Source organism: Periplaneta americana, chromosome 6 (genome assembly GCF_040183065.1).
Source record: "Periplaneta americana isolate PAMFEO1 chromosome 6, P.americana_PAMFEO1_priV1, whole genome shotgun sequence".
Classification (NCBI taxonomy): Eukaryota; Metazoa; Arthropoda; class Insecta; order Blattodea; family Blattidae; genus Periplaneta; species Periplaneta americana.
The window spans coordinates 132432206-132458937 of NC_091122.1; the positions used below are offsets into that span (position 1 = coordinate 132432206).

Consider the following 26732-nt stretch of genomic DNA (forward strand, 5'->3'; position numbering starts at 1 on the left):
TGTTAGTGAGATAATTCCGACCAAACTTGATCTCCAGCTTTGTAACTAATATCTGTCTTTCTAGCAGATCGAAGACCTTTTTACAGCCTATGAAAAACTACGTATCGTTTCCCCCTGTGATGACGTAGAGCTTCCTTTATTACGTTTAATAATTTTTTGACAGCCTGGAGCGTTGATATTCCTTTCCGGAAACCAAATTGCTCTTCTTGCATGATATTTCCTGCAATTAAGTGACATCGTGGAACCGCCTGACCCGCCATATAACAGTGCACCAAGTGTTCTAGTTCTGTCACCATGGCTCTCGTCAAGATCTTCACTGCAGTTGCGTTCGTAAGCGTAATGGCTTGCGTACCCGGAATATCGGAAGGTGATTTGGTATGTGATATTGTTAAGAACCTAGTTACTAAAATAAAACTGAAGTTACGTTATTTACACTAATTCCTCATTATGTATTTTCAAGTGGTTCGCATCACGTTACGAATTCTATTATGGTTTAAATTGGTTTGACGCAGATTTGTCGCACCGAGTAAGATAATCCGTTCCGGGATCCTTTGTGAAACACATTCATTGATTCATAGTTTTCTGTCCAAGCGCAGGTCTTTCACTGCAAACCCAGCATTCTCCAATCTTTCATATTTACGGACTTTTAGTCTCCGGATAGATCTACATGTCTTAATGTGGTCTATCATCTAATACAGGCCTGCACAAGGTTTGGCTCTCCGAGCCGGCTCACAGTTCATGAGCGGAATGCAGATATTAGCTGCGTTCAGTATAGGGTGGACTGGAACAAGGGGTGATCTCGTACAAAATATACACAAAAGGGAAGTACTAGTACGAGTGTTTATGAAATGAATTCCCGTTCAGTGTTTGCAAAAGTATCTTGGACTTATTAAATAATACAGAAATATTTATTTTACAGAAATAATAGAAATTTTATACCTACTTAAATGTACAATATCATTTTCTTATTTTTATTTATCAGTACATCAAAACGAGGTTTTATGCTGTTGGCAGCTGAAAGGAACAGTAGCCCACTGATCGTAATGAAACATCAGTTCCAGATGTTCGATGCCAGCCTTTATTAAAGTTGATTATAGAAAACAGTTGCTCACAAATATAAATGTTGAGCCAAACATAGCAATCATTTTCAAGCCCAGCCTGTGTAGTCGTGGATATTATTGCTAATGTTTAGTCTTGTAAAACTCAACCAGGCTAGTAGCATTATTCAAACGATCTTTAGCCCTTAGGCCACATTGAAGATCAAGAAGTCCGAGCTGTAAATCGTTAAATGTTATGTTTTATTTAACGACACTCGCAACTGCAGAGGTTATATGAGCACACTTAAATGCAATCGACCTGGCCCGGAATCGAACCCGCAACCTCGGGCATAGAAGGCCAGCGCTATATACCAATTGCGCCAACCAGGCCCACCTGTAACTTATATGGCATTGTTTCAACTGGTGTTGAAGAATTTATTATGATAACTTTGAACTTCTTTCCAAATAAGACAAAATTTTAGTAGGTTATTTTACGACGCTTTATAAACAGCTTATGTTATTTAGCGTCTGAATGAGAAGAAGGTGATAATTCCGGTGAAATGAGTCCGGGGTCCAACACCGAAAGTTACTCAGCGTTTGCTCATACTGAGTTGAGGGAAAACCCCGGAAAAACCTCAACCAGGTAACTTGACCCGGGAATCGAACCCGGGGCACCTGGTTTCGCGGCTAGACGCGCTAACCGTTACTCCACAGGTGTGGACCTTAAGACAAGATTTTGGAACCTAGAATTAAATTCATTTTGAATTTCAATTAATATTTGCACATAATCGTTTAACATGGCTTCATCACGAGCAGTTTCTATCGTTCGAAAGTAAGCCATATTACCTTCCCGAAACTGACTTACGAAAAGTGTAAGTTTACGACTGAAACCCCGTAATTTATTCAACATATCAACACTGACCTGACCTTTTCCCTGAAGAGAGATATTAAAATTGTTGAAGATTAATATCTTTAGTATCTTTATGTCTGGACTCGTAATGACGCATTATGTTATGTTTCTTTCTACCTTTCAAAATGTTGTGGCAGATAAAGCACTGAGTATTTACTCTAGCAGCTATGAAAAAATAAGCATTTTCCCATGCAACATTGAAAGAATTTGCCTGATCACTACTTTTCCGTCTTTTAGATTCCTCCATACCGTACTGCAGCAGTAGATAAGCAACGTGAAACAGTTACTGAGAATACGCACTGCACTCTACTAGATAGCTGAGTGGTCGTTTCCCTCTCCTCTATCTATAGCAGGTCTATGTCATTCTGACGTATCTTCCTCTCCGATTCGGCGAGCGGTAAACACAGCTCTCCGGCTCGGAAGGAGCGCGCGCGCTTGTTGAGCGCTGTTTGTGCAGGTATGATCTAATACCTTCTTCTGCTCTGAACTTTCCTCCCGTTCACCATTCCTTCTAGTGCATCCTTCAGTAGGCAGTTTCTTCTTCGCCAGTGACCCAGTCAATTCCCTTTTCTCTTCCAGACCAGTTTGAGCATCATTCTTTCTTCATCCACTCTTTCCAACACAGCTTCATTTCTTATTCTGTATCTCCACTTCACACGCTTCATTCTCCTCCTATACCTATAGTAAACATTAATTTTTATATTTACGATGACACTAATATCCGAATATGCAAAACGATATTCTTCAATTTGCATATAAAACGTTGGAGTGTATAACTGAGAACATGATGTTAGGCTATTTGTGGAGAGATAACACTGCTCAGAGGTGGGCATCTGAAATGGGATCACATCTATTGTCACACCTTAAAACTGTAAATACTGGAGCAAACCACTTAATAGTGTACTGTATTCAAATAACGTGTGGAGGACAAAATAGAAACCAGTAAATAGCTTCATTTTGAGCCTCCATTGTCCATCATTCACAGTTTAAGAAATAGACCATAAATTTCTAAAATTTGGGCATTCTTTCCTCCCTAATAACAGGGACTTCAGCACTATTGAGTCAGATAAATGCAAAGCCAAAAATCTCTTTATTGTAGATGATTATGTGGGTTTAATGCAACACAGTAGGAGAAAAAAAGCCTTTGTTGTAAAGAAAACGGAACAGTCACACTTCCTTAATATCGAAAGTATTACAAAATGCAATTTTTTGGTGTGTAAATACACTACAGACGTTAACGAGGTCCACAAGACTCAATAGTTGGTCGTCTATTATTCTTAATAGCAATAAATGATCTTCCAGAATTCATTAAAGCAACAACAATTATGTATGCAGATGACACTACTTTCCTATGTTCTTCCTTTGCTCTAAATCAATTACATGCTCTCAACAATGACACTCTATCACAGATGGCTTTATGATTTGAATATAATGTTTTCTTGCTTAATCAAGAAAAAACTATCAACATAACTTTCAGCCTAAATTATCTAATAAATAAGGACAACAGACTCAACTACACAAAATTTCTAGGACTTTTTATTGACTCCAATTTAACATGGGATAAGCACATCGAATACATATGAACAAAGCTATCAAGAGTTTTATGTTTCTTAAAGAAATTAAGGCATTCCGTTTCTCAAAATTATTTAAGATGTGCCTATTTTTCTTTCTTTCAGTCGATAATTCGATATGCCCTAATTTTCTGGGGAAATGGAACCAAAATTGGAAGCGTTTTGATTTTACAAAAGAAAGCCATTCGAATTTTATGTACATCAAACTATCTGGAACATTGTCGGCCACGTTTCAGATAATCACATATTTTAACAATCATAAATTTGTATATATATATATATATATATATATATATATATATATATATATATATATATATATGATCTAGTATTTTACACTCGACAAAATATCGACAATTACTCATTAGTGGCCAATATACATGATCATGTAATTAGAAATAGTGAACAAATTAATATTCCATATTGTAGATTACACAAGAGCAACACAAAATTTTTAATTATGGGGATGAAATTATATTATTATATTAAAATATTATAAATTACCAATCAATAGCTTCAAAACTAGATTTTACAATTGGTTATTAAATAATCCTTTTCACTCTGTTGCTGAGTTTTTCTACACAAATTTGTATGAAATTGCATTTTAATAAATAAGTTTAATTCCAATTTAGTTAGTTTTCTTTAATCTAAAAGTTTCAAATTACTTCAGGTTTTCATTGTATTATTTAAATTTTACTGTGTCTTTTATTAGTGTTTTTTAAAATGTATTTATATGTTTTTCAATGTATTCTGACGAAGCCTAAAACTGTATGTCTAATGGCCAAATAAATTAAATTGAATGGAATTGAATTGAATGGATGAAAATTAAAATAGCTGAGGTGCGAATCAGCTGAACCAATGAAAATTAAATTTCGTTATTCTCTAAAAGATCTAGAAGCAGTTTTTCCAAAATTTAGAAATGGAAAAGTAGGCAATGAGACAGCTTTTGGAGATGGCACACTAGCACATTTTTGTTTAGGCAAGATAACTGTAGAGCCATAGTGGGCCAACTCCAGGGCTTTGAAATACGTGTAATTTCATGGTGTTATAATTAGGAAAAAAATATATTTTTCCTTTTTATGTCATATATAATTTCATCAGCACCTTTTTTTAGACATTAAATTCATAAATACTTATTAATATGCATTCAGTTAAATATTTTATGTATTTAACTTTACCTGAATTTTTCTCGGTTTGATGAAAATGGCTCTTGGCCCACTATGGCTCGCAGCCCTTCATATCATTAAGAGCTGTTCAAAGAATAAAGTCTGAATTAAAACGAATTGAAGCAGGTGAATCTCCAGCATTTCAGACCCCCAACAAGAAGAGGAAGCGACAGAAAACTGTACTAAATTTAGACGAGTTCGACAAGACCGCGGGAAGAAGAATCGTCACAAATTTCATGTAACTGAAAAACGTGCCGCAACTGTGAGTGAGTTGACGATAAAATTAAAAATAGGTTTTAAAGGTCGGAACATTAGTACAGCGATGGGGAAAAAGTGGTGGAATGAACGTAATCAGCAACTTACTCACGCCACATCTACCACAGCAAGGCCAGGCGTATTTCGTCGTTACCGGGTTTGATTATTTAGAAGGCGAGTCCAAAGCTGTGCAGTGGCGTATCCCAGTAGAAACGCGATGTAATGGTTGTGTTGTTATGCTCCTGACCTAAACCCTAGATCATATTTACCCCAGATAGGTCGGCCTTATAAGCTTTGAAGTTAACTTTTGTCACGTTTACTACGCTGCCATCTAGTTGTTACATATGGAGTCACGTCATAATTCCCATTTGAATTGCATTAGCGACTGTACTGTCATCTCTTGTTCGTTTAAGACGGACGGGTGGCGATCCTAGCGGTTGTTCTCTTCAAAGTGCAAACGAATTTAACATAGCGATGACCTATCTGTTACATATGTGATATGGGCCTAAATTAATAGAATGCTGATAAATGTTATAGAACGAAACTAGCGTTTACATTTCAGTAATTAGAATGTTCTTACATAAATAGAACGAAAATAATAATTGTGTTACTTCATTGGGTAAACAGATCGAAAGAGTAATGAACAAAGTAAACAGAATGCAATAGATGAACTAATAGCACGAATAATTAACAAACATATAAATAATGTTACAAAAGAAACAACAATATGGCTCTACATTTCTACATTCACCAGTATTCAGATGTTTATGTACAGTAGTGGCAAAAAAAAAAAAACCGGACCGACGGAATAATGGAAGTCCCCGAAATGAGCCACTGCGCATGCCACGCCCGCATTCACAAGATAGCGAGTAATCTATTGAAACTGTTGTAGTTTCAACTGCTGACGTAGCCCATTTCCAAAGCCATTAGAAAATAAGCTGGTAAAATTCATTTCAGTGGGAATAATAAGTTCATTAAGTAGTAAAATATCGCTGCAATCGAAAAGTATTGGGAATAAATTTGAATAAGGAACAAAAAAAAAGTTTCCTTCCCAGGCAGGATTCGAACCACGAAAGTGTTAGTTACCAGTCTATCGTGCTCTGGAGTGAACAAGGCTCTGAAATCAGCTCCAAGGGTCGGTCCGGTTTTTTTTGCCAGTACTGTACATGTGTAAGCTTCTTTTGACACTAATTTGTCTATGTCAAGAGTGAAGTTTTTTAACTTAATCGTAACACAGGTGTAAGCTGTAAACTGATATTCTTGGTCTCCTCTTTGATTTCACAAAGTTCAGTTTAGAAAACGGACATAAGTAGATCCATAAAGAGCTAACATTCAACCAGCAAAATTGTGAAGTTAGGGAATTTTTTTTCGGATAATGCTTTAAAGAATTCGGAACCGACATTCTGAGAACACCTTATAGCTGTGTTGATCTGCCAGTCCGTTATTTTTATTTGCAACGATGCAGGTGCCTCAATTGCTTGAACAGAAAAAATGTCATTCAACAGTCGGCATTCGAAATCCGTAGATTTCATATCAGGAAATCGATCTTCGAAATTTCTGTATAGAATGCTTAGATGTCTTTGTATTTTGCAACTATTTCCAGAGCAGCAATAATTTTGTTTAACTTAGGGAAGTGCAAAAAATTATACGTTTGAATTTTTTGTGAAAACAAATTAAGTTTTATCATGAAAGATTTGACAGAATCTATTAGATCTATTATTGTATGGTTAGGTCCCTGTAATGCAGTGTTTAAATTATCTAAATGCGTTGTTAAATGTGTAAGAAAAGTGAGATCGCTCATTCATTCTTCATTTGTGAGTTCGGGTATTCCCATTCCTTCCGATTTAAAAAATGCATCTATTTCGTCCCTTAAGGCGAAGAAACGCCTAACATTGCTCCTGTACTTAACCATCGCACCTGATAATAGTAGGACACATGTGTGAATTCAGATCCAATTTCGTCTAAATATGCCTGAAATCGGCGATGACGGAGTGACGACCCTTTAATTGCATTAACTGATCTCTCTACTATCTGCATTACATGATTGAGAGATGCAGCTTTAGCATACAATGCCTCCCGGTGGATTAAACAGTGAATTTCCACTAGAAATTGTCTCAATATACCAGTGAAGCTATCCGCCCTCCTGTAATTGCGGGGACGCCATCTGTAGCAACACAGAACAATTTTCCCCAAGGTAATTCGTATTTTGTCACAATTTACAGCATAGCCTCGAAGATGTCTTTCCCCTTTGTGGTGTATACCAAAAGAACAAAATCAAGAAACTCTTCAAATATATTCATGTCAGAATCTACACCCCGTATAAATATGGCTAATTGAGCTGTATCTTTGATGTCAGTACTCTCATCAATGGGCATGGAATACCACTCCAACTATTTTAATTTTAACTGATCTTCGACATCATTAGCCATTTCGGTAAACCTGTCTGTTAGAGTTCTACGAGAGAGACGTATTGACAGTGGCGTAGAGTCAATGTAAGCTAAAAATCTCAGCTTCCCCAGGTAATAATAATTTCATAATAAACCTGAGTTTATGGATAAAATTATGTATTAATTTTAATAGGATTTATATTTACGCGTTAAATATTGTGATGCGGCAGCTCAGGATGATTTGTGATGCAGCAGTAAACAAGAAGCCTACACACACCAGCTTCCAAGAAGACTGGTTTCTTACACTCATTCTTCTGTGTAACCCACCCCGCAGATTTTCCATCCCTTTCTAAATAAACTACCCTGGTCGCAAGGCTCGCAAGAAGCTAGCTTTGACATTGAAAATAAGTAGTTTCCGAGTTATCCCTTTTCGTCAGTTGTGTTCAGTTGAAGTGTTAGTGTGCATTGTGGCTGATATAATAAATAATGAGTGAAATAACAGTTCCTGACACCAGTTTACTTGAATTTTTAGGACAATTCTATTATCAAGACTGACTTACGAACAAAAGTGTGATCTAAAAAACAAATGACCGACTACCTTGCTGTGAATGAAGGACACAATCAAAAGACAGACTCATACTTACGTAATGATATGAATACTGTATCTATTGACCGTTAATATTGTGATTTCTCTAAGTATGACAGGGAGTGAGCTAATGTTATACGTATACGTGTCTATTTGTTACAGATATGTGTAAACCGTGAAATCATATTTTACTACGGTACGTACCATTTGAGGTCATGCCTTATTGGTGTTACGAGGTTCCAACCAATCTTCGACTGCTGACTTGACATTGACTACTATTTATTTTAAGACTTGAATTAGCTTCCGCTGCTCAAAATTTCATGCTACGCCACTGCGTATTGATTTGAATGATTCTAGCGTTTCTGGACAGACATACTTGGAGAGGATGAGCAAACATTCTTTAATAAATTCCCCTTCCGAGAAACACCTACATTTTTCCGCTATATGTTTCGAGAGAAGATAACTAACGCGAAGTATGTTTGTTGCTAAACAAACTGACTCTGGCTCGTCTTTGGTTTTTAATGAATGTTTTAATTCTTCCAATTTCTTATTTCGGGATGGCCCTATTTAAAAAGAAGTACACAAATTAGCGTTTAGTCTGCAAAACGACTATACAAAACCGTCACGATACTGTAATATCAGGAATACTACTATAACAATGTCACTACGATAACTACAACTAAACTTACAGGCTTTTAAGGAACCCGGAGGTTCATTGCCTCCCTCACATAAGCCCGCCTCTGGTCCCTATCCTGAGCAAGATTAATCCAGTCTCTACCATCATAACCCACCTCCCTCAAATCCATTTCAATGTTATCTTCCCATCTACGTCTCGGCCTCCCCAAAGGTCTTTTTCCCTCCGGACTACCAACTAACACTCTATATGCATTTCTGGATTCGCTCATACGTGCTACATGTCCTGCCCATCTCAAACGTCTGGATTTTATGTTCCTAATTATGTCAGGTGAAGTATACAATGCGTGCAGCTCTGCGTTGTGTAACTTTCTCCATTCTCCTGTAACTTCATCCCTCTTAGCCCCAAATATTTTTCTAAGAATCTTGTTCTCAAACACCCTTAATCTCTGTTCCTCTCTCAAAGTGAGAATCCACGTTTCACAACCATACAGAACAACCGGTAATATAACAGTTTCATATATTCCAACTTTCAGATTTTTTGACCGAAGACTAGATGACAAAAGTTTCTCAACCGAATAATAACACGCATTTCCCATATTTATTCTGTGTTTAATTTCTTCCCGAGTGTCATTTATATTTGTTACTGTTGCTCCAAGATATTTGAATTTTTCCACCTCTTCGAAGGATAAATCTCCAATTTTTATATTTCCATTTCGTACAATATTCTGGTCACGAGATATAACCATATACTTAGTCTTTTCGAGATGTACTTCAAACCCTATCGCTTTACTTGCTTCAACTAGAATTTCACTACGATATAAATAAAAATTCAAATATTTACCTGCCAAATTCTTCTCACTATGCAGGGTTGTTCCGATCTCTGATAACGAATTTGAATGACATCATATGCGTCAGGAGTCACACGACAGCTGAACTGTGGCGCGAGATGACAAACCACTAGTGAGTGATCTCATAGTCAGAATGCACGACGACTCATAGCAGAAATTCCCAAGTAAGTCGAGCCTTTTTGGAAGGGGTACATAACAACCCTTTCCGATGCCAAGTACAGTTAAGTGAAAATAAAATAAGCCTGCAATAAACGAGGTTTCCATTAAGCCTCCTTCGCGTGGGGTTCGAAATACACGCTATAGTCGTTTGCTGATATAGATTCACGTGGAGGAACAAGTACTTTTCCATACGCTGTTCACACGCAAAAACGCTGGCATAGGAAAATAAACGCAAGAGCTGGGAAGCTATATGGCAAGCACTATCTAAGCGTCTCAGATGACATACGTCCGGTCTGTTATTGCGGTTATGAAAGATTACAAGTGGTGTTCGTAGCTAGCAAGTAAAAATATCATTCGGTTCAATAAATCAATATAATGAATATTTCCTAACCATATCCCGTGATCAAATCAATCTTAAAATGATCGTTGGTCATTGTTGTCCTGTCGGACACAACAATACTACCTTCTTCTTAAAAAGACGATATCTTGTGGCACGTGCCTTTTGTCAAGGTTTTCGTCCTTTTGGTGTAAGGAAAGAAAAGGATTAGGTCTGCATTTCTATTTTTATCATTTCGTGGGGCGCGGCGACTTTTGACGGAGGTGGATTTGCTTGCTTTTTCCACTCTGGAATTAATCCCATTCGAGCTTTGGCAGTCTTATTAGGTACACACAAGATGCCTTTCGTGGAAATAACGAAATCACGTTTTTCGCAGGCTCCTATGATTTTCACGTAACTATACTTGGCATCGGAAAGGGTTGTTATGGGCCTCTCCCCCCCCCCCAAAAAGGCTCGATTTTCTTGGGCATTGCTACTGTGATACACCGTGCACTCTTGATTATGAAATCACTCACTACTGGTCTGTCACCTCTCGCCGCAATTCAGCTGTCGGTGTGATTCCTGACGCACATGACATCATTCAAATCGTTATACTGTTCATGGAGGAATTTATAATGCCGGAACACAGTAAGCAAGGAGCAGATTCAGCAGAATACATCCTTGTTGCACGACAAACACAATGCTTTGTTATTTTGAGGGAACAAAAGTACTTATATTCCCATTCGTCTTTGTAAATGTATCTTTTTTCCTCCACTGATACTCGCAGGCTTGTGACAGAGTGGTCGCGGATTTGGACGGAAACAGATATAGGATGAGTAGTCTGCTAGCTAGCAGTGGAAGGGTTCAACTATGATTGTGGGGAAGGGAACACACTGTGCTACTTTTCCCCATCGCTGCACCAGTATAGGAAAATTACTGAAGAAATTATGTTTCAGATGGACTAAAACAAGATCAAACCGGTGTGTGCTACTAGAGAAGAGTAGCGTACGAGAGAAGAGAATTAACTAATTATAGAGCATATACTGCAGGTACTTCATTTCTTCAAGTGCAGTAGGCAGACCTTCGTATGAAACTTTATTGACGCAATGCAATCCAGTTATATTGGTTTTATAAATCGTACTGTGTACTTATTATTTCATTACAGTAAGGATAAACAGTAATTTCACAGTTTATTATATTTTTATGTATTATTAAGGGTCCGGATACTTATATTTGTGATATTTGTAGCTAGAAACTTATTAGTCTGCTAGCTTGAGCTGCCACAGCAATGGCGTCGTGCGCAATGTTCTATTTGGCCTGTACCGTATGGTCTGCGCAGCTACTGGTGTAGGTAGGGCCTTGGTTTTGCAGGACTCTAATGACAATGACGTCGAAAAAACCGACATTGCTGATAAAATGCAACTTACGGGAGAACAGGTGAATTTTTTTTTTTACTTCGCTTAGTAATATCGCCGTAGCCTTTTTTCAGGGCCAACTTATCGCGAAGGCCTCACTCTTTTACCTCCCAAGTACAAGGAAACATTAATAATAATTAAAGAAAAATGCGCAAGAGTGTGCATTGTTAGAGTTACTAATAAATATCACCAACAGGTGAGTGAATGTTTTTTTACTTGGCTTAGTAACATCGCGTAGCCTTTTTTCAGGGCCAACTTATCGCGAAGGCCCCACTCTTTCCACCCCCCCAAGTACAATGAAACAATAAATGGCGTCGTGGACCCGCTTGACCCGCCCTAACAGTGCGCCAAGTGTTCTAGTTCTGTCACCATGGCTCCCATGAAGCTCTTCACTGCAGTTGCTTTCATAAGTGTAATGGCTTGCATACTCGGAATATCGGAAGGTGGTTTGGTATGTGATATTGTTAAGAACCTAGTTACTACAGTAAAATAAAACTGAAGTTACGATATTAACACTAGTTCTTCATTAAGCATTATTCAAGTGTTTCGCATCACGTTACGAATTATATTATGATTTAAATTTGTTCGACACAGATTCTCGCACCGAGTAAGAGCACCCGTTCCGGGATCCTTTAGGAAACGCATTCATTCATTCATTCATAGCTTTCTGTCCAAGCGCAGGTCTTTCACTGTAAACCCAGCATTTTCCAATCTTTCATATTTACGGACTTTTAGTCTCCGCATACGATCCACATGTCTTAATGTGGTCTATCATCTGTTGTCTTCTTCTGCCCCGAAATTTCCTCCTGTTCACCAATCCTTCCAGTGCATCCTTCAGTAGGCAGTTTCTTCTCAGCCAGTGACCCAGTCAATTCCTTTTTCTCTTCCTGATCAGTTTCAGCATGATTCTTTCTTCATCCACTCTTTCCAACACGGCTTCATTTCTTATTCTGTCTCTCCACTTCACAGGCTTCTTTCTTTTCCATATACACATTTCAAATGTTTCTAGTCGCTTGTCTTCACTTCGCCGTACTGTCCATGTAGACAGAATAAGAAATGAAGCTATGCTAGAAAGAGTGAGTGGAGAAAGAATGACGTTGAAACTGATCAGAAAAAAAAAAAAAAGGAATCGTTTGGGTCACTAGTTTAGAAAAAAACTGCCTACTGAATGATGCAATGGAAGAAATGGTGAACGGGAGAAGAGTTCTGGGCGGAAGAGGATATCAGATGATAGACAACATTAAAATATATGGGTCTTATGCGGAGACAAAAGGAGGGCAGAAAATAGAAAAGATTGGAGAATGCTGGGTTTGCAGAGAAAAACCTGCCATTTGGCAGAACACTATGACATATATATATATGGGTGTGTGTATATACATACATACATACATACATACATACATACATACATACATACATACATACATACATACATACATACATACATACATACACACACACACACACAGGGTGGAAGTGGATTTGCAGACTTCCAGAGTGAATAATTCCTATTGTATATAACAAAAATCTATATCATCACAGTGGTGGAAAGTTCATAGTTTTTTTTTTAGAAAAAGAAATGTTTTCCCCAAACTTTTAACAATCTCTCATTCGGTAACTATTGCGAGCAGGATCGTGATTTTTGTCCATATCGATAGCAAATCTAATAATGACGAATATGGGAAATGGTCAAACAATTGAAAGTCTGATTAATCAATTTTCTGCAACGCGATCAGGGAATTTTTTTTCGGGTGTATTGTCTTGCAAGAACAGCACAGCTTTAAACATTTTACCACAACGTTTCTTCACAATTCTTGTTGTTAATAATGAAGAATAATACGTTCCTAGCTTGTTCTAAGTAATGTCATAATTTTATTATTTCACCCTTGTCCCTATGAAGCCATGACCTTTGCTGCTGTTATTTGAATGCGAAAAGTCTTTATACGGGGAGAACCAGAGTTTTTCCACGCACTTTTCATTGTTATTTTGTTTCTGGTCGTTGTGACGGATCCTTGTTTCGTCGAGTTAGTCTTACTATCCACAAAGTTAGAAGAATCCTATTCAAAACAGCGGCGAGGTGACTTGAAAATTGTCACTCTGAGTCGTTTGTGATCACTATTTATAATTTATGGATCAATTATCAGATGCTTTCCTCATACCCAAATCATGATGTTCGATGCAAAATACAAGTTTATAGGACATTTTTAAAACTCTGATTAAGTATGGTGTACGATTGTCTATGAGGAAACGCTCTATTGCCTGCCTTATCATGAACAGTGGTCATATTGAAGCTACGAAATTACAGCCCCCACAAGACTCTCGTTGACGACAGTATGAAGCTGTTCAAAGCAAAAGTACTGCCGGTAATCACATATGGGTTAGATCCAGGGGCGGCTCGTCCATAAGAGCTGCGGAGCTGCAGCACTCTCTGCTTTAACAGGAAAATTAAAATAATATTTATTTTAACTTGTAGAAGAATTGTTACAGCTTTCATTGGTAAATTGCTTTATATTTCATCTGGCCGGGAAAATGTACTATTACCTTATGCATAATCTTTTTGCGCGTCGACTGTATTGGAATTGACGCTGCATTCAAAGTCGTCCTGGGATCTGTAGGGTGAGACAGCTCATAGAGAGTGTCTCTTGCATGGTCAGGGCGTAGAGAGGTGAAGGGAAGTAGAGGGAAACGGCCGCTGTTTAAAACCCATATTTCGCTGCAGTGGCTTTCAGAGCCAGGCGACAAGGGAAGATCTTTCCTCTCCTCCCACACCGCTATTGTAATGCTGCGTCAAATGGATTCTCTATTCGCTTGAAACTTAATGACAACATTTTTATTTTCTCTTCACATACTTATTCTTGTAGAATCTTATCGAGTTAATATAACGAAATTAATATTCTCTTTTGTCTTATTATTACGTATATATCCAGCCTCCAGCAGAACCTAATATTTGCCTTAACTCAAAATGATTGCACGAGTATAATACTTTTGATATAGCACGTAAAATATGAAAGAGACTTCTTTTCCAGTTTTAGAATATTGTTGACCATCAGTATATCTGAGTGTTGCTTTGGTGTGACGTCTTAGTATCGTAACTTAACCAGTGCAAATGTGCAAGCATGAGTGTGTGTGAATTACAGAATATTAATTTTATTTTTCTCAACTTTCCTTTTCAGAGAAGATTGATGTAATGAAATGAAATTAAAGGGTCGTCCGTTACCCGACTTAAATCTTACTCAAGCTTCACTCTGCCGAAATAGTGCATTTATGTAAGGAAGAAACAACAATGAAATTTACGCTAAGCATTTGTGGTTACATGGATATGAACAAAAAAATTCAGGATTTTGTTTTCCTTGTTTCCTCTTCGGTGGTGATACTGCATAGACTAGGATTGGCAAATGATGCCACAGACATCTCCCAACTAAGTCAGGCAGTTTTGGTTTTTCGATATGTAGTGCATTTATTTTTCTCCTATACTTATTATTAATGATATCAAGAAGTGAAATTTGTATGTACCAAAATCTACTGCAGCTCTCCCAATCCACAAGTTCACGAGCCGCCACTGGTTAGATCTAATCTAGGAACACCTCAAGGTAGCAGATCTAAAAGCAGTAGAAAGTACACAGGCAAGATATCTCAAGAGAACGCTAGGAATCTCAAAATGGACACCTTCCCTCCTAGCTAACGGGTTAATGAAGGAGACCTTCCTTGTTGAGGACATCCGAGTAACTATGCAACTACCATCTACACCCCAAGACCAAGAACTGCTACGAACAAGATGAGACGAGATCTGGGAATAGTTTTATGCAACGGATGCCATGGTTAATAGAAACTGGACAGAATCAAATCAGGAATTAAGATGCGCGATCACTCGACTAGCAGAACATGGCTGCCACCACAAATTCTGCAAAAAAAATATTTCCATAATCCAAGTGAAAGTTGTGTGTGTGAACTATGTGGGGAACTATGTGATGGGTACCATTATAAGTGCTTAAAGCGCAAAAAGACTAAGTGAATACAGCAAGGAAAAGGGTTAAACTATTTACACTATCTTCATGTACATTCGTGCGCTTTATCTCCTATAAGATTATACATATATATATATATATATATATATATATATATATATATTGAGCACATGTTAAATACTCTCTTCCTTCAATGTATATCACTTACGGTAACCAACATAACCTGTACTGACGTACATAATAAAATCCCATAGATTTCGGAAACGGCCGGTTTCCGGACGTATGTTTATTCGAACTTTTTGCCATGCTTCTTGTCCTTATTCACCTCAGCAGTTTATACTTATTATTATGAAACACACCTATATAACATGTTCCTAAATACGTCACTGGTAGCCTATTGTCTGGGAAGTTAGGAAAAATATTTCATATTTTGAGTTGTTGAAACAATATAAAATTATGTTAAAGAATTGTAAATTTTTCTGTTCTCTTTCAGTGTAATTATTACCTAATACCAACGAGGCTAGATGAGATGAGGACCGATGAAACTATGATCAAAATGAGTAACATGAAAGTTGTCAGAGTCAATAAGACACTATCCATGATCAAAGGTACAATTGACCTTATGCAAGACTTCCCACAAGACGCAATTGTAAGTACATTTGGAAAAGTTTAATTATTTCTCTTAATCATTTGGTATACGACGAATGTATGCTTATTATTATTATTATTATTATTATTATTATTATTACTATTATTATTATTATTATTACTATTATTATTATTATTATTATTATTATTATTATTATTATTCATTATCATTTAATTGTTCTATTATTGAAAAATTTATTTATTTATTTATTATTTTTTATTTATTTATTTATTTATTTATTTATTTATTTATTTTCATTTATGTGCTGGGCAACAGCCATAGGCCAATAAAAGTCCAGCACAGTGATACAATTAATACAATAAAATGAACATCTGTGGTACAAATTAAATAATTGAGATAACAACAAAATGAAGAGTATAGACTACAATGATTAATTTAAAAGAATTAATACTATTATATTTTATGGAAAGGAGTTGGTTGTTACAAAAGTAAGGTAGGTGTCCCTGATATGGCCATGCTAAAGTTTGAGAATTTTTCTAGGCGCCATTTTGAAAAAAAAATGTAAAGCACTCTTTTCTTACCCGTTCTCAGTCTAATGGACTTTCTTAAAAAATTTCCTTTCCCCATAAAAATAGCTTTAATTGTCCAAAAAGTCCCAAATTCCAAAAGTCTGCCTAGTGGCCATATCAGGAACATGTGCACATGCTATGGCCACCCTTGTTCCATGTTGTACAAATCGTGATTGTTTTCAGTTTGATAGCGCAGTTGTGTTAAAATTAAATAATTTTGGTGTAAAATGAATAAAAATGACACTTAATAATCTTTTTTATAATTCAAAAGTGCAGTCAAAACAGGTTTTTCCATTAAAAATTAAGTTGTTTTTCTTAAAATACAAAATTTTTGCGTAATCCCAGCTATAAGGCATGTAAATTTGTCAGGTGAAAAAATAAAAGTGAAATGAACTTGATATGGCCATGATACATTTGATATGGCCATATCAGGAGTAGGTAAGCTTTCACGAAAATCGTTTGATTATGAACAACTCGTAAAAGATACGCCATCAACTACAACACCAATCAACACAACATTAAAAACTGAATGGAGTACGATGGTTTTCATGAAACAAGTCTTTGAAAAACACGCATTAAACAAAGGAGACTTACCAGAGGAAAATAAGAAGAGGTCACATGAAAACCGCAAAACAGGCAACTGACGCCATATTGCTCAACCTGACTGGATGGAAAACGATCAAGTGACATACCAGGATGCCCTTTTACTGGATGCTGCTGCAATTTAGTGGCTTTTTGGTTAACTAACTCACAATAGGGGGGTGGCCATATCAGGAACATGGCCATTACAGGAGCACCCACCTTATTACCAATGTGCGTAGAAAGATTATGCAAATGATATTGGTAAAGATATTGCCATGTTCTAATACTTCTATGCATTGAATGGATCGAAATCGCCTACATCTATGTTAGCATTTTAATACATATGGAGACCGGCGAGAAATAATTAGAATTTCTAATAAGAAGAGTTTGTGATATCTCATGTCCTTTATAGGAATACGATGGCTGACACTGTTTAAGAAAAAAAAAATGGCAATTAATGTCACCTTTAAGGACCTTACATAAGAATATGTAATCGATATCATGTCGTCTAGCATACAAGCTTCGACATTTAAAGTGCTCGCATTTTTTATCATAGTTATACCCGGAGTTATTAGTCAGAAATCTGTACGAACATAATGATATAAATTTCCTTTGAATATGTTAGCAGTTTTGCCGAATCAGTACTTCTAACAGAGTTCCAAACTACAGACGCATATTCGAGTTTCAATCTCACTAATGTATAGTATAGTATTAAAAAGAGTCAGGTGTTGAAAAAGAATAAGTAATTAACCGAATTATTCCTAACATTTTATTGCATGGTTATAACTATAATCAATGTTGTTGCGAAAATACAATTTATTGTCAATTAATACATTGAGGTCTCTAATACATTTTTTTCTGTTAATTAATGCATTTTTTAGATGATAGTTATATTTTAGTGTAGATGTTTTCCTTGAATATGATATTACGTAAGTTTTGGATTCATTAATCATAATCTCGTTATTCAACTGACCAATTCGTAATTGAATTAATGTCATCCTGAAGAAATTAACAGTCAGCATTACTTTTGATTTTCAAAAAATTTTAAGATCGTCAGCGAATAATACAGGATGAATCAAAAGTGTGGAACCATATAAATATCTTCCATATGCTTGATTTTCGATTACTATAGGTGTTATCAGTATTTGTAAGACCCAATCCTCTACCAGTGACACATTCGATTTTAACCCTCAGAAAAAGTTCACCCTTTGAATGTGGATTTGACCCTAAATCAAGAGCCGCCATTTTGAATGCAACTTTGAAATTTTAAATGGAATGGGGGTCATGTAGGTACTCAAAATCATTTGAAATTTTCTGCGAAAAACAATGGTCAATCCGTTTTGAGATATCTCTAATCGTTTTCAAGTTATTTAAAGATAACTGTAATAATGACACAGACATTAGTTACTGCATCTACAGATATTTTGTAACATGGTACGGTACTAAGGAGGTTTTGGAAAAGGTGTTTTTATGCAATTCTGGTAATTAACTTTTCCTGCTTTACTGTTTGGTTAACCTGTGACAGTTTCAATGCATTGTTGTGATTATTTCAAGCTTTCCTATAACAAATTTCTTGATTTTCGTGATGGCATTATAGAAAGAGGAAAGAGTTGAGATCATTCTTCACTCTTGTAGATTAAGCCACAGAAATGTAGCAGCAAACTGGATGAACAGTTCCCTGGACATTGGATTGGTCGACGTGGACCAGTAAAATGGCCGGCCAGGTCTCCAGATTTAACACCCCTTGATTTTTTCTTTTGGGGTTACATAAAGAGCTTGGTAGGATGAAGAGAAAATTGAGAATGTGGAACATTTAAAGAACCGTATCATTGAAGCCTGTACTAAAGTCACCCCGGAAATGCTACAAAATGTTCTACCACATCATGACCATAATCCTAGCTAGCCACTATAATGTCTCCTAAGGGTTAATGACAATGACTACTCGAATGTGTGGGGTTTTTCGTAAGACGCCTCATTCTAAGTCCTGTGAATGGTGTTATTTGAAGTTTCCTTGTCGACAAATCAGAGAGTTTTATGTGGAAATATTCCAAGGGCGTGTCTTTAAGTCTCCGTGCTTGATTCTAAAATGACGTTTAAGAAAACAAGGTTTCATCGAATGATTTGACGAAGTTTCATAACAAATCCCATAAAAGTGAATCCGTATGATAAATAACTAGTATTGGTTTTACTTGCGTTGTGCTTTACGGGGCTTTTTCTTGCATTCTGCTACAACAGTGTCCGATGTTGGTCGGTTAGAAGTTGAAGGATTGACATCTGAATAAGAAAAATAAAATTACCCTCTACACTTACACGCTTGTCTAGCTTAGTCCTTTTTAAGGACTCAATCGTTACCTACGTATCCACGTTCAATTTCCTAAAATAATACGTTTAAATAAGATAATCACAAGACGGAATGTCACGCAGTTTAAAAAGAAGCTGCCAGTCCAAGGCAGATACTTAACAATAACTGCGGATTGCGCAATGTTTTCAAATCCCGGATATAAAAAGTATGGTCTAGTTAAAATATAATCTCTTGTTAATCTGAGTTTATTTAGTGCTAAGCTCTATGTTTTCATGGGATGCCATTGCATTAACATTAACAAGGTTTGGTACAATTGGCCAAATTTTCAAACACAAATTGAAATCAGTTTACTTACCTTTTCTTTGTTTGTAACTTTTTTGAAAACAGCTATACATTTTTATATTTTTATTCAAGTACATCCAACAGCGGCTCACGTTTCACTAGTGGTATGCGTGGCATAGGTTGAGAAAAAACCACATAGTTTTAGTTGATACAGCGTCGTTAAATAACCCCGTAAAAATAAGTTTTTTTCATAACATTTTCACCTGCAGAAAGTTGATATCATACCGAGAGAGAAAGCAGAGGACGTATAAATTACCGAAAATACGAAATACGTTGGATAGTTTACCCGGCTGGCAGGCGATACTTCTCTTGCATTTGTTTCTTCACATCTATCATTTGGTTCATGATTTCTACTGAAATGACATGACACAGTATATACCATTGTATTGAGCTAAGGTACAGTAGTTGTATGAGTTTCTATGCAATTGTTGGACTTCTTTATTACAGTGTTCTGTAGCTGGCGACCAGAACGTGGGCGGAGGTCCCTTGAACATACCACCCACTAACTGTTGTGAATTCTTTGCAAATGACACTACAGTGTGGCCCCCTTTACGAGATGCCTTAGGTTTTCCTATGAAATGTCCTATAAAGGAGGTAAGTATATTTTACTTAAGTAAGATTTATGCCTAGGGCAAGCACAAAAATAATTTTCACATAATGAATTGTGTTTGACTGCTAACTCTCATCTTTACGTTTATATACTGTAGGTTCAAATGTGTAATTTCAAAAATAGTTATTTAACATGATTAAAAATAAAATTAGTGCACAAACTACTAAACAATCATATACTTCTACTAAAAGATCCTACGACAATGACAGTGTAGCTCTTACATGAATATAGTAACAACGAAAATTAACTGATATGTACTTCAAATTTTAGATTGATTTATTTGCTCTGTATGTTTTGTATGTTTTCTATTCCCTACTTTAATTCTGAAAAAAGAAGTTGAAATTTTAAATAGAAAAGCTACTTTCTGAAATGTTTATTTCTCAATATACAGCTCAGAACGAATATTGATGTAAATTAAAGGTGTAAAATGTCAAAAAGAAAACCTTAAATCATTTAAAATTCGTGTGTGTCTTCATTTCATAGATAAATGACTAAACAACGAATGATTAGACATACTGTACATTGAAAATTGTGAGGTCCACATTACATGGATGTAAATATTGACATCAAATATATCATATCATATCATATCATATCATATCATATCATATCATATCATATCATATCATATCATATCATATCATATCATATCATATCATATCATATCATGTCATTCCTATATCATATCATATCATATCATATCATATCATATCATATCATATCATATCATATCATATCATATCATATCATATCATATCATATATCATATCATATCACATCATATCATTCATATATCATATCATATATCACATCACATCATATCATATCATATCATATCATATCATATCATATCATATCATACTGTACATTGTAGCAATGTACAAGTATTACGATATCAACATAATAAGAAGTAATACGAGGATAACAAGACATGATTTTTAAGAAGCAAGAGCATGATAATTAAGAAAGTATAAATATGGCTGCCGGTATTACAAATTGCACTGTAACGGGTGTACGCCTGTAAACAAGTTTCGCTTGGTTCGACGCCGTTCGAAAAATAACAAGGGCAAGTAACAGCCAGTTAGTGGTGATTACGAGCGACAGCTTTCGGCTGTAAAATTTCGCATCATATCCATTAGTTTACAGATATGGTTTATTGGCTTACCTTAATCTACCGTAAGTACTGGAATTGTCGACTGCTGGAAATATAGCACTAGACAACGACTTATTCGTAACATATGTATCATAATTGAAGATTCGTTGTTATAATGTGTACTGCATTGCCACGAACTAAACAGAACTACAATGAATGGAAGTCAGCTGTATACTAACGCACTAACCATGACGTCTTTCTAGTCTATGTTATCTGTCCATACTGCGCATCACGTAACATTCTGGCGCTCAATCCAGGGGAAATTTATACACTATTTTTTCTGCAGTCGACCTCGAGCTATAAAAGGTCAACGGCATTTGAGGCTCTTAACATTTTTTCGACGTTCATATCCTGTTGTTTTTCTGTAATGATACTCACCCCCTCCTATCGTAGCTATTAAGTTAGTCCATTTTCTGCTTTCCCCTTCAACATGCAAACTATTCTTCCAAGCGAGCAAAATGTTTGCCAATTATATTCTCAAAATTACAAGAAGAATGCAAAGGCAACGGTTTCAGACTTGTGTGATGGACCTGTCAATTAATTCTAAAGCAGCACACGACACAGTCACGTGTTATACCGGAGGAACCAATTCCTAAATTAGAATTTTACGGGAGGGGGGCACTATGGCCCAGCACTGCGATCTGTTACGATTTATTGTGCTAACCCTCAAGCTAGGCGCAATCCCAAACCCACACCGGCTGACTACACTAAGGTTTACTGCGTACCCAGGTTTCGAGCAGCCAACCCTAGGCCCGTCCCTTACGTGTGACGCTAGCCGGTGATCGGGTAAAGGTTGATGCTCACTGGCACGAACCGACCGGAACGGAACGAACCGGAAATATTCTGCGAGAGACGTATGCATGTATTTTAAACGGCAAACGCTCACTTGTCCGAACGGAAGCAACCGGCTGCCGGTCCTGACGGACAGGGTTCTCGCGACACGACCCTAGCGGAATTTTCGATGACGATCGTCAGCATTCGTATGTCTTCGCTGGTCTTCGGAGAAAAGTGTGTTGGCTGTTCTCAGTACTTTCCCACTCAACATGTGCTGGTGCTTTGTCCAGACAGATTGTTCTTAAAATGGATGATGAAAAGTTAATTTTAACAGTACTAATCGCGCTTCTGTGCTGATTGGTCTTCGAAATGTGATGTTTCCCTTCATTATTTCAGGTGCTAATAACAGATGAAGTTTTAAACATTTTTCTTCGCTCATACGAAAGTACACAAATGTGGCAAAGATGGTTAGATTAATCAAAACACTTTTTTATATTGTTATGACTAGGGCCCGGATTGTATGTAATTACATATTCCGTTCTTACATATGTAACTATAAGGAAAGCTAAAAATCCGCGAATCGTATTAAATTGAAATTTAAATATACAGAATAAAGAATATAATTACAACAAACAAGACAAATAAAAATAAAATAATACAATCAATATAAAAAAGGAGATACAGTAGTATTAACAAAATTTGAGACCGAATGAGCAGCGCTCGTGTTCGGTCGCAGTTCAGGTATAATATTAATAGGCCTATAAGAGAATATAAAATAAAATAAAATAGGAAATAAAATTAAAATTACAGTTACAGAAATTATATAATACAATATTGATATAAGAGAAATATAGAAAAAAAATAATGAAATTAAACAAGTAAAATAAAATAGGAACTAAAATTTAAATTACAGCGACAATGGAATTATATAATATAATATTAACACTAGAGAAGAATAATATCGCACGTCAAAAGTAGGACAATATATATATATATATATATATATATATATATATATTTCAAAATTATAGAATACAAATATAATATAGGTTGATTAATTCATACACATAGGCTATAAATTTATTTAATCAAATTGAAGATATTAACACGTTTCTAATTTTCTTGTTATATGTTAGTGGATTACATGTTAGAAGTTCTGGGTGTAATTTAGTTAAAGCATTGTACAACCGAGGGCCAAAATTAATGCTATGCTTTAGACCAGCAGATGTGAGACATTTAGTTTCTATTAATGTTGAATTAATATTTCGTCTTGTGTCATAATTATGTGTCTGTAATACAAACTTATTACGATTTTTATGATAAAATTTTAACAGCGTATACTTATAAATTTGTTCAATATTAAATACATTAAATTCAGAATAAATTAATTTAGTTGGATAATCGAAACGTTTCTTCAAACAAATTTTAATTATTCGTTTTTGTAGTAAATTTAACGAACGAAATGTTTGTACTTCCACCCCAAACAATTATACCATATTGAATGGTAGACTGAATAATGGCCAAATAAACATTTCGTAGAACTCTAATGGGTAAGTAATCGAAGATTAACGAAAGGGATCATTATTCCGAAGTTTTAAATGTTTTTACATATTTTGGTGCATAACAAATATTTTGACATATATTATATATTTTTTAAATATTTTGAAGGATATTGTATATTTTGAAAGAATATATACATTTTTTCACTAATTTTCTCTCTACGTAATGCTTAAGTTATTTTTTAAAATTGTTTATAAAGCTTAGCCCTTCGTCTCTAGTGCATAAATATAATTTGATAATTGAAAATAATAACGTATTCTGTCAAAAAATGGACATCTCTTTGCAATGCTAAGAGTTTGTAGGCTATATCCCTTGAGAAGTAACGGTAAAGTAGGTACAAATACCAATGCGAATGGTAGTAGTGAAGGAAATGGGTATGACCGTTTCGCACAAACACCCCCCATCAGTTGCTCTAAAAGAAAACAATAGTTTTTTCTGTTTTTTTTTTTAAGAAACTTATTTTGACATCAGGTAATACAAGTAGCAATTATACTGCCATTCGCATCCAAGTTAAAAGACTGGATTTCAATTGACGATTCCTTTACTAAAATGGTAAAATCGTGCAGTCCTAAGTGTGTGACAAACGCATTGGCTGCTCCATGAAGTCACAATTAGAATAGCATTTAAAAATTGGACTTCATGTGAGAAATAAAAAACGTGCTCCGTCGAAAAGAAAAAGTTCTTACACAAGTGGTGCTGAAACATTCGTCTTCTACAAGTGAATTTAATAAAAATTTGTGCATGGCAATGGTCGCTGCAAACATATACAGTGGTATAAACTTGGAGTTCCAAAGTTCCAAGCATTTATACGCAAATACTGCAACTTCAATATTTCGCATGAATCAACACTCCGAAAAAAATATTTAAACTCCTGCTACACTGACACAATGGAAACGATTAGAGATGGACTTGATGATTCCTACGTATGGGTTGCCGTTGACGAGACGATCAATAACCGCAGAAAATATGTAACATATTTAATTATTAATTGCGCCTCCAAACAATGAGGTTCAATCACATGTGCATCTGTAATGTTTTATTAGTGTGCAAAAATGCATCTAATAAAGCTTAGATTTTAAATTACCAAAGTTTTTTTTTATTTATTACATATTTATCTACATACTTCGTCATTTTTAGCTTCATATTTATGTAGTCTACATAGTTCTCATTTTCACATTACATAAAATCCGGGCTCTAGTTATGGACCCATATTTTCTTTTTTCTTTTCTTTTTTTCTTCCTCATCAGCTAAAGACTCAGTAAAATAAAATAATCTTCGGAACTGCTATCCCACTCCATGTTTAAACCAGACTGCCTGACGGAATATTCCGAGCAGTGAGCGTCAGAGCTTCCGCGGAAGACGGACGGCTGTAGATTTCCGTTCCGGTCGGTTCGTGCCAGTGAGCGTCAACCTTAATGCTTTGGAATGATGACGAAATGGAGAAATGTTGACGGAATGATGTAGATGCCTAATGTAGGGAAAAACAGGAGAACCCTGAGAAAAACTCAACTGCGACCTTGTTCACCACAAGTGTCACTATGGATTTTTCAGTGAAAGGGTGTGACCACTGAGCCACGGCAGGGGTTGGACGAACCGTTGGTCATGGCATTAATTTTGGGAAGATTTCATTATTCTTTAGTAAAGTGCAACAAATAAGTCAATACAGCATGTACAACAATAAACCAATCTTTCCTATTTTCTGTCTTCCTCTTAGTCTCTGCATATGATCCACATGTCGTCTATCATCTGATATCTTCTTCTGCCTCGAACTCTTCTCTCGTTTACCATTCCTTCCAGTGGATCCAGTTTCTTCTCAGCCAGTGACCTAACCAATTCCTTTTTCTCTTTCTGATCAGTTTCAGCATCATTCTTTCTTCACCCAGACTTTTCAACATTCATTTCTTATTCTGTCTGTCCACTTCACAAGCTCCATTCTTTTCCATATCCACATTTAAAATGATTCTATTCGTTTCTCTTCATTTCGTCGTAATGTCCATGTTTCTGCTCCATAAAATGCCACACTCCACACAAAGCACTTCACTAGTCTCTTCCTTAACTCTTTTTCCAGACGTCCGTAGAAGATGCTCCTTTTTCTGTTAAAAGCTTCCTTATCATTGCTATCCTCCTTATGACTTTCTGGCTGCAGCTCATGTTACTGCTTATAGTACATCCCAAGTACTTCAGACTCCTCATTTGCTCTACTGACTCATTTAGAATTCGCAAGTCTACCTTCTTTATTTTTCTTGCGACAACCATGGTCTTCGTCTTGTTTGCATTTATCTTCAGCCCATACTGCTCACAGCTGTCATTTAGCTCCTATATCATATCCCTTAATATTGTCTCCTCTTCTGCTAATAACGCCATATCATCAGCAAATCTTGTCCACTTTATTCTTCTTCCTCCTACTTTTACCCTTCCCATGTCCTGAAATCAGTTCTTCACCAATTCCTCCAAGTAGATGTTGAACAGGATAGATGATAAAGGGCATCCTTGTTATACTCCTCTCCCTATTTCACTTCCTTCATACATTTCTTCTCCTATCCTGACTTTGACTCGTTGTTTCATGTATAAGTTACTGAACAGCCTCCTGTCTTTCCAATCCACACTTATTTTCTTCAGGATGTCCATTAGTTTGTTCCAATCCACTATGTCAAACGCCTTTTCTAGGTCCACAAATACTATATACACTTCTTATTCTTCTTTAAGCATCTTGCGCCGATTGTTCGTAGTAGTCCAATTGCATCCCTTGTACCTTTTTCTTTTCTGAAGCCAAACTGCTCTTCTTATTCCATCTTAGAATATACACTTTGATTCAATATTCGCAGGAGAATCTTCGCCGAGTGCGATATCACGCTGATATTTCTGAACTCCTTACATTTCTTGGCGTTATTTTTCTTCGGTATTGGCAGCAACACCGTCTCCGTAAATCTTCGGGCCATTAGCCTTTCTCATATATTTCAGTGCATAATGATAGATTTT

The 26732-nt window shown here is 36.1% G+C and overlaps 1 protein-coding gene across 2 annotated transcripts in view; it reads left to right on the plus strand.

The window, feature by feature from the left end:
• The first annotated feature begins 285 nt into the window (after nucleotides 1-285).
• Nucleotides 286-26732, plus strand: part of LOC138702240 (uncharacterized) — a 30613-nt gene continuing 4166 nt past the window's right edge. The window contains exons 1-3 of one of the 2 annotated variants that reach the window (XM_069829828.1): nucleotides 286-375; nucleotides 15745-15900; nucleotides 20104-20250. In XM_069829828.1, coding sequence (XP_069685929.1) covers nucleotides 295-375; nucleotides 15745-15900; nucleotides 20104-20250 — 384 coding nt within the window. In that variant the 5' untranslated portion in view covers nucleotides 286-294. Of the gene's footprint in view, nucleotides 376-11584; nucleotides 11738-15744; nucleotides 15901-20103; nucleotides 20251-26732 lie in introns of those variants that run through there. The other variant, XM_069829827.1, reaches the window with a different exon arrangement.